At 41.0% G+C, this 9,289-nt stretch overlaps 1 protein-coding gene across 2 annotated transcripts in view; it reads left to right on the top strand.

Moving 5' to 3' along the window:
- The window catches only part of LRRC31 (leucine rich repeat containing 31), a 39,246-nt gene that overhangs the window by 18,645 nt on the left and 11,312 nt on the right, over positions 1-9,289 (top strand). For both annotated transcript variants that reach the window (XM_006861819.1, XM_006861818.1), the window contains 2 exons: positions 814-981; positions 6,342-6,509. In XM_006861819.1, coding sequence (XP_006861881.1) covers positions 814-981; positions 6,342-6,509 — 336 coding nt within the window. The remainder of the gene's footprint in view (positions 1-813; positions 982-6,341; positions 6,510-9,289) is intronic.

The following is a 9,289-nucleotide window of genomic DNA, read 5'->3' as shown; positions in this document are numbered from 1 at the left end:
TTAATAAAAATAATTTGTTATTAACTGCCAGGTGGCTAGATCTGTTACACTCGGGCCTATAGGGCCTCGAACCTCTGACCAGGCCTTCACGGTCTGCAACAGGAAGATAGTGAACCAGGACTCATTCTTGACATAGCAAGGACCCTCAGTATCCCACACCAGTTCCGTCACCAATAGGTGCCCATGCTGACTAGCTGATATCATTGCTTTCCTGGTACCTACATTCTGAGGGGAAAAATATAATTTTGTACACAAATTTAAGATTTCATTTATGTCGCATGCTATGCCAAGCACTTGATGTATACCAAGCCATTTTATCTTCCAAGTGACCCTGTGAGGTCATTCTGCATGACAAAATCCAATACTCAGAGAAGTTGTTGTTTGTGCAAAATCATCACACCGTTCTGTCTCCTAAGTCTTTGCTCTTAACTTCCAGACTGAAGAGTGACTTAAAAGTAGAAATGCACAGTTGTGTACTGGGAAGACTGGCTGGTTTCTGTGGTGTGTGTTGTTGTTGCTGTCAAGTGTCGTGAGTCAGTTCCAATTCATAATGACCCTGTAAAGGGTTTTCGAGGAGTGGTGAATTCGAACCGCTGACCTTGTGGTTCAAACTGACCTTACGGTCCAGTGCGTTATCCCACAACGCCACACCAGAATTCCTTGTGGTGTGTAAGGGTGTGTAATGTTGGGTAGTGGTCACACTGTGGAGAGTTCTGAATGCTAGGTTAAGGAGACCAAAGAGCCAGAAAACTTTGTGTGGGATGGTGCCTACAACATGCCACTGTGTGATTTTTTTTTTTTTTTTTTTAACAGCCCAGGTCATTCCTTTGCTCTCAAATCTGCAAGAACTGGATTTATCAGCCAACAAAAAGATGGGCTGTTCTTCTGAAAACCTACTCAGCAGGCTCCGATTTTTACCAGCATTAAAATCTTTACAAATCCACAACTGTGCTTTGGATGGTGAAAGTTTTACAGCTCTAGGTAAGAGAATGTTCCCAGCCCTGCAGTCACCAGACTGTGAGAGGGCCTTGCTTTGTTTCTCTACATAAACATTTCCTTCTAAGACTCAGCCATAGGCAAAGTTGTGAAGTACTAATTTTGTCTTTCAGTAAGGAAATATGCCCTCTGATGACAGTTTTTTACTGGATATGTGAATTAGTTTATCATATGCAGATTAGTCATATAAAATTTAAAGCATATATAAGCAACTCTGAAGACTGAAGTCCATAGCAACTTGTAGTTTTGTGGGTCCATATGTGTTGGGGTTTCTGTGGGTCCTGGTGTGGCACTGTAGGATAATCACTGGGGTGCTAACTGCAAGGTGGGTAATTCAAATCCACCAGTGACTACTAAGAAACCCTATACAGGGTTGCTATAAGTTGGAACCAACTCAGTGGCACTGATCAACAACAACAGTGAGACAAATGAGGCAATGACTAGTGATTGAGTTTAGCTGACTACTTAACATCCACTTCCCAAAAGGATTTTCTGTGCTTTCTTAGAATCTGGGGTCACAAATAAACCTCAGCTTTGATCAAAGGTCTACTAAAGCTGAAATTATGCCTACTTGGAGGCATGAGAGTAAGTAGTTAACACGTTGGTAGCTATTAGCAATCCTTGAATTGGCTACAACTCCTAGCGACTCCAAGTGTAACAGGACCAAAGGTCGACCAGTCTATCATGACGCTTTGATGCTGGAGTCTATTGCTGTAGCCACTGTGTATGTTTTCAGTACTTCACAGCCTAGGGAATTCATCTTCCTACACTATACCTGACGATAATCTGTTGTGATCCACAGGGTTTTCATTGGCTAATGTTTGGAAGTAGATTGCCAGTCCTTTCTTCCTAGTCTGTCTTAATCTAGAAGCTCTGCTAGAACCTGTCCACCATGGACAATGCTGCTGTTATTTAAAATATTGGTGGTATAGCTTCCAGCATCACAGCAGCACACAGGGAACAACAAACTGGTGAGTGGTCAAGTCTGTAAGCAGAAGGAAATATTTTGAGGCAAGGGGAGTTTGTCATGTTTTTCTAAATATACTACCCAGGCAACCAATGCGTTATGGTCCCCAACACTACCTCCAGGCACATGATTCACTAGAAGGACTCATAGCTAAAATTACAGTGAAAAGATGCAAAGCACAATTAACTTGCCTCGGGCCAAGTCCAGAGGAAACCAAGAGCAAGCTTCTAAGACACTCTCCTCATTGGAGTCACACAAGCATGCTTAATTCCTACAGCAATGAGTTTGATGACCTTGGGTGAAGAGTTTTGAACTAGGGAAGCTCACCTGGCCTTCCTGTCCAGGATTTTTGTTGAGAGTTAATCACTTACACACCCACCGTCCGCCAGTAGCGACCAAAATTCCATATGCACAAAAGGAAAACAGGTGTTTAGCATAAACCATATTGCTTGTACAAGCAGGTAAGGAAGCAGTAAACCATCCTTATCTGTTAGGGATGAAGAGGACATTCTCAAAGTTCAGGTTTCCAGATACCAGCCTAGGACCAACCTTTTAGGCAGGCCTTGCTAAGGAGAGCAGTCTCAAGCCTGCTGTGTTAGCCTTTTTCTACTCACAAACACTAGATGAGAGTTGTTGGCTTCTAATATTTCCTGGGTAATGGTGAGATCAATTTTGTCTCTGTCCTCTTCCAAATGATTTTACTATGGCCCAGACAAGTGCATGTTCTTTATTATTTCTATTAATAAAAATGAATGCATATAATTTTCTCCAAACCCTGAAACTCTGTAGGGTTGCCCTTCTTGCAAACTCAAGTACCTTGTTCAACCCATGTTCATTGCTTAATGCCCACCCCACCCCCTTCCCTGTTGTGTTGTTGTTAAGTATCGTAGAGTCAGTTCCAACTCATAGCAACCCTGTAGAGGGTTTCCAAGGAGCAGCTGGTGAGCTTGAACCACTGACCTGTGGTTCTAGCACATTAGCCTAAAATGTCACACCAGGAGTCCCCTTCCCCATTATTTCTCATCAAATTGTCCATGTGTCTGAATGGGGAAGCTGGCAAAATGTGGCCACTTCAGACCTAGATTTTTTCCATCTAAAGTCCTGAGCCCTTAGAGAGTCCATAGGTGTGCTGCAGGGACCTGTGGACTCCCTAAAATTGACTTTGTGTGGTGGTGGTGGGGGTGCATTTTCTGGCCCCATAACACCTGGGATCAGACTGCCTGAATTCAAATCTTGACTCTTGAGACATTGTGTGACCTTAGATACTTAATACCCTGTATTTTAGTTTCTTCCTCTATAAATGTAAAATAAAACAACAGTATACAACTCAAAGGTTATTGATTAATGAGTTAATACACGTAAAGATCTTAGGAAGGTGGTGTTGTTAAGTATTGTTGAGTCAGTTCTGACTCACAGCAGCCCTGTACAGGGTTTCCAAGAAGCAACTGGTGGGTTTGAACCACTGACTTGTGGTTAGCAGTCCAGTATATATCCTACAGCATCACACCAGGAAGATGCCTGGTTGTTGTTGTTAAGTGCCCTTGAGTTGGTTCCTTCTCATAGTGACTGGTGGATTTAAACTGTTGACCTTGGAGTTAGCAATCCAATGTTGATCCTACAGTGCCACGTCAGGACTCCAGGAAGGTACCTGTTGTTGTTAAGTGCCTTCAAGTTGGTTCCAACTCATAGCGACCCTGTATATAATTTCAGAGGAGCAGTTGGCTGCTTTGAACCATAAACCTTGTGGTTCACAGTCCAGAGCTGATCCTACAGCACCACACCAGGACTCCAGGAAGGTGCCTGGTGTTATTGCTGTTAAGTGCCTTCAAGTCAGTTCTGACTTATAGCAACCCTATATAAGGTTTCTGAGGCACAGCTGGTGAATTTGAACCACTGATCTTGTGGTCCAGTTCATTATCCCACAGTACCATACCAGCTGCCTAGCAAATACTAAATGCTCAATGATAAACACCAGCTTTTAGCATTATAATGGAAAGCAAACCTAGAATTTTCATTCCAAAATTAATTGGATTGCATCACTGACCAGTTTAAAGACAGTCCATGGCTTCCTGTTACATGTCAGATAAAATGCAAATTCTTTTATGTGGTGGAGAAGACCCAGATGATATAACCCTATGTCCTCTTGGCCTCCTTCTCCCTTGATGCCTGACCCATGCCTCAGTGGGCTTCTTTTTGTTCCCTCATATTGCCAAACTCCCTTCTGCTTGGGGACCTTCCAGTTCTCAGGGATGCTCCCCTCCCCATTCCTGTTAGGTGGTTCTGACTTATCCTTGAAGTCTCAGTGTGAGTCTCCCCCCTCTATCTAGATGAGGAGCCCAGTGCTTTTAATTTATAACCTTTATCAGAATTTATAATCATGGATTCATTTGTGTGCTTATGTAATGTCTATATTTCCCCAGACTGCAGAGGTTGGCTCTCTACTTCACTGCACAAAAGAAATTACAGGTATTCTTTACATATTAGTTGAGAAGTGGGTCATTAACTTCTCATAAAAGTCCATAATCCCCCAAATGGTTAAGTAAATATACACATACAAAGCACATTCCATTGCTCAGACAATATTCAGTTAGGAAAGCTCCACACACAAAAAATTAATTTGGGGAAAACATGTTTCATAAACATATTCCTAGCTGGAAATATTTTTTAAGAAAAAAAATCTTAAGAAATTTAAATATTTTTCAAAGAAAGACAGCTTTTTCTAAACATAGCTGTACAATCAAGGAATCATAATCAAGTAGCTATTGCGCTAAATTACACCATCTGGCATAAAGCTACCATTTAATTTCTACTAAGAAGAAAATCAAGTAAATAGATACTTTTCTACATCACATATGGAAGAACAATTTTAAAGTTCCATTTCTTATTGGTAGGTCTCTATATCATATGAGTGAGAGAGAGAGTCTTTCTTATTAGATATTGTTGGAGAAGATGTCCAAGATATCCCTTGGACTTTTTTAGAAAGGAAGCAGTATAATTTTAAATATCATACCACTATCACAGGGGTCCTGGTGTGGCGCTGTGGGTTAATGCGCTGGACTGCAAAGTTGGTTTGATCTGTAAGGTCAGCGGTTCAAGCTCCTCAGAAACCCTGACTATGGGTCAGAACTGACTCAACGACACTTAACAAGAACAATGACATCATAGGGATTGAACTCCTTCTATGGCACTGTCAGATCAGCACTGAAGTGAGAACCATAAGGTCGGCAGTTCAAAACCTACCAGCTGCTCTTTGGAAACTTTGTGCAGTGTCACAGTGAGTCAGAACTGACTCAATGGCACTAATAAACAACAGCAACAATCATTGGGATTCAATTGCTAATTTTAACTTCAGAGGCAACTAGGAATTAAGCAGAAAATCTTTTAATGTTCTTTAAAAAACTTTTGTGAAATACATTAGTTTCCTTTCTTAGTAACTGCACTTTAGTAAATACATTTTAGTATTTGCTTGTCTCTGAGTATCAATGTGACTGGATTGTGAAATGCACTCAGTGGAATATATACAATGGACTGTATACCAACTGGGATATATACTGGAAATCTTGACTGTGATTCCAGTCCTTTGCTTCCTTTTCATTTCTAAATGTAAAGTGAAGGGAAGAGACCCCAATTGGTAGTGAATTCTTTAAGGTTTCAAACATTTCCCCTCAGTTAAAATGTTTTTGTTGTTGGGTGATATCGAGGCCAAGTTGGTTCCAACTCATAGTGACACTATGTACAATAAAACAAATCACTCCCTGGGCCTGAGCCATCCTCACAATTGTTATGTTTGAGACCATTGTTGTTGCCATGGTGTCAATCCATATTTTTGAGGGTCTTCCTCTTTTTCTCTGACCCTCCGCTTTACTAAGCATGATGTCCTCCTCCAGGAACTGGCCCTTCTTCATAGCAATGTCTAAAGTCGTAAGGACAAAGTCTCACCATCATTACTTCTAAAGAGCGATCTAGCCGTACTTATTCCAAAACAGATTTGTTTGTTCTTCTGGCAGTCCATGGTATATTCAATATTCTTCTCCAACACCATAACTCAAATTCTCTAGTCTTCCTTATTCATCATCAAAGTTTCACATGCATATGAGGTTATCGAAAATACCATGGCTTGAGTCAGGTGCTCTTTAGTCCCCAAACTGATGTCTTTGCTTTTTAACACTTTAAAGAGGTTTGTTGTTTTGTGGTTTTTTGCAGCAATATAATACGTACATCAATCAAAACAGGCAGCATAAATTTCAGGCATGAGAAAATTGTATTTATAATCTACTTAGCCCGAGTTACATTAACATGTGGCTCCAACTTCAGTTCCTCAAAACCAAGGCCTGTGATCTCTCACAAAGCCTAAATTATTGCTCTTCATCACTTTCAGCTGAAGCCTCAGTTCACCTCCCTGGTCTAGAAATATTCAACCTTTCTTGGAATAAGTGTATTGGTGGCAACCTGAAACTGCTCCAGGAAACACTCAAGCTTTCAGCGTCTCTCCAAGTGCTGGAGCTGAGCAGCTGCTCCCTGGTGACAGGGGACTTGGCTTTCTTAGGTTTGTATCACTACTTCCAAAGCAGTCTGGGTAGGCAGAGCCCAGAGTGCCTGAGGGCTAGGAAGGTGGGGACAGCAGTGAGGACTGGGGCTAAGTCTTCTTTGTAGCTCACCCCTCCCCCAGCATCTGCGCAGGAAAGACCAGGTTAAGACAAAGAAGGGCAGCTCCAAAACCAGAAAGACAGTGGAGGATGTTTCATAAAAGGAAATGACTGTAGATATGGTGGTGAGGAGTAGCTACCAGCCTCTGCTCCATAGCTCCTTCATATGTGAGCACCTCCAGAGCTCTTTGGTCAGTTCAGTGTTAACCAAACTTAGCCATCTGTGTTCTACATTCCTGGTGTGGTGCTGTAGGATAAGCACTGGGCCGCAAGGTTGGTTTGAACTGTAAGGTTAGCAGTTCAAATCCACCAGCTTCTCCTCAGAAACCCAATACAGGATCACTATGAGTTAAAACTGACTCAATGGCACTAAATAATAGCAACATTCTACATGACAAATTTTGCCCACATGATACCTGCACTGTTTCTTCATTTTTTTCTTTATTTTGTTGTTGTTAAGTGTCATCTAGTCGATTCCAACTCATGGTGACCCAGTATGAGGTTTCCAAGAAGCAGCTGGTGAGCTTGAACCGCCGACCTGTGGTTCAAACAACCTTGAGGTCCAGTGCTTTATGCTATAGTGCCACACCAGGATGCTTTTATTTAAACAGGAAAATTTGATCATCACCACAACTGAAAATACAGATTTCACTAGTCATAGACATTATGAGACTGTTTCCAGGTGCAGGTTTTACATAGAGATTCATCCTCTCTTTTGTTAGAAAAAGGAGATGAGAATTAAGGGACAATTGGAAACTTCCCACATGTATGTCCATTTAGAAAAATGGAAAGAGAATTGACTAAGGAATAAATTTTGTACCGTGGAACAAGTATCTCCTAAAATACCCTGTATGTGTCCATTTCCCATGGGGAACAATGAATTATACTGTCTCTGTTTCCCATCTACCCGTGGCCTTACACTTTCTACCATAGTCACCCATCAGCTTCCAGATCGCTGAAGAAATAAGCATCCATTTAACTGAAGTTCCAGAACAGTCACTCCAGGTAGTTGTGTGTTTGTTGTATGTGTGTGTGTTAAGTCTTAAGTTGTTAAGTGCCACTGAATCAGTTACAACTTACAGTGACCCTGTATTAGGGTTTCCTAGAAGTTGCTGGAGGATTTGAACCACCAATCTTGTGGTTCAAACTGACCTTGCAATACACACACACATGAGAGGGCTTCTAAAAGTTCGTGGAGAAATGGAATTGAAAGATAATGGAATTTTCCCACAAACTTTTTGAAGCCCCTTCATAGTTCTGCTAAAAATAAAAAATCACCATGCTATGCAAAATCACACAACAAAAGTCATAGGACTCATGAAAAATGATGGTCAGGAGCACAACGCTCAAAACCTCAATATCAGCACACTTTTAAAACAGGAAGCTAATAAGAACGGTAGTTTCATACATGCAAAATGGATGAAAAATGCATAACAACTATAAGACACATGGCACTTTTTCCTGAAAAAGACCTGAAGTTTGCTTGTGGAAGTGGACCGTCCACACTGTCACTGTACCACCTGGTTTCCATGCTGCCACCCTGTGTGTAAGAAGAGTGATGGGAACAGAGTGACTGTAGAGAGCCATAAATGAAAACAGCAAAATTGCTTGAGAGAAAAGAGGAAAATTAAAGAGGCAGGATTCAGGGCTAAGGGTTGCAAATTTTAACTTCTTGTAAATGGAAAGGAGGGTTATCTGAAATCAACTGGGAAGTTTTAGCACCAGATAGGGGAAAGTGGGTCTCATTGTCCTTGTGAGGTGTGTATGTTTGTGTGTATATACATTTTATTTCTACACATAACTGGATCTAGCTAGTTATAGTTTCTGTTCCCTCTTGTTTTTTTTGTGTGTGGAGGAGTCATGTAAATGCAAAATTCAAGCAATGCATAATTTGCATTATGCTCAAATTGTTTCCTGGTATTTAGATCTATTTGGAACAAATTTGCATTTTCAAAACACCTGGCATAGCAGAATAGACTGGAAAGGACTATAATTAGAAGACAGAGACAAAAACACTGTGATTTTAGTTGGCATTTCCCTAACTGGTGTTGTATGATAAGTATTAGACTGCTAATCACAAGTTTGGCAGTTCCAACCCACCAGTCACACCTTGGAAATCCAATACAGGGTTGCTCTGAGTCAAAACTCACTTGATGGCACTTAACAATAGAAACAGCTAATGATATCTTTGTATGTCTTTATTTATCAACTGTGTATATTTTTTTTTGATGAAATGACTATTCTAGTCTTCTGCATCATTTAAAAAATAAGATTTTTTTTTTTTTAATTTTGTGTGAATTGAATGAAGGTTTACAGAACAAGTCATCAGTCCTACATCCAACAAATTATTTACTTCATGTCGTTACAATGATTGCAGTCCACTCCATGTACAGTCAGGTAACAGGTTGTTGTAGTTAAGTGCCTTCTAGTCAGTTCTGACTCATAGCAACCCTGTATAGGGTTTCCAAGGAGCAGCTGGTGAGTTTGAACCACCAACCTTGCAGTTCAAACTGACCTTGCAGTCCAGTGCTTTATTCCACAGCACTACACCAGGATTCCCTCAGTTAACAGTTGTTGTTAGGTGCCATCAAGTCAGTACCAACTCATAGTGACCCTATGCATAGCACAGTGAAACACTGCCCAATCCTGGGCCAACCTCACTATTGTTGCCACACTTGAG

The sequence above is a fragment of the Chrysochloris asiatica genome, unplaced genomic scaffold (assembly GCF_000296735.1).
Source record: "Chrysochloris asiatica unplaced genomic scaffold, ChrAsi1.0 scaffold00043, whole genome shotgun sequence".
Classification (NCBI taxonomy): Eukaryota; Metazoa; Chordata; class Mammalia; order Afrosoricida; family Chrysochloridae; genus Chrysochloris; species Chrysochloris asiatica.
Note: the sequence above shows the minus strand (reverse complement) of the source record. Positions and strands in the feature narration are given on the sequence as shown.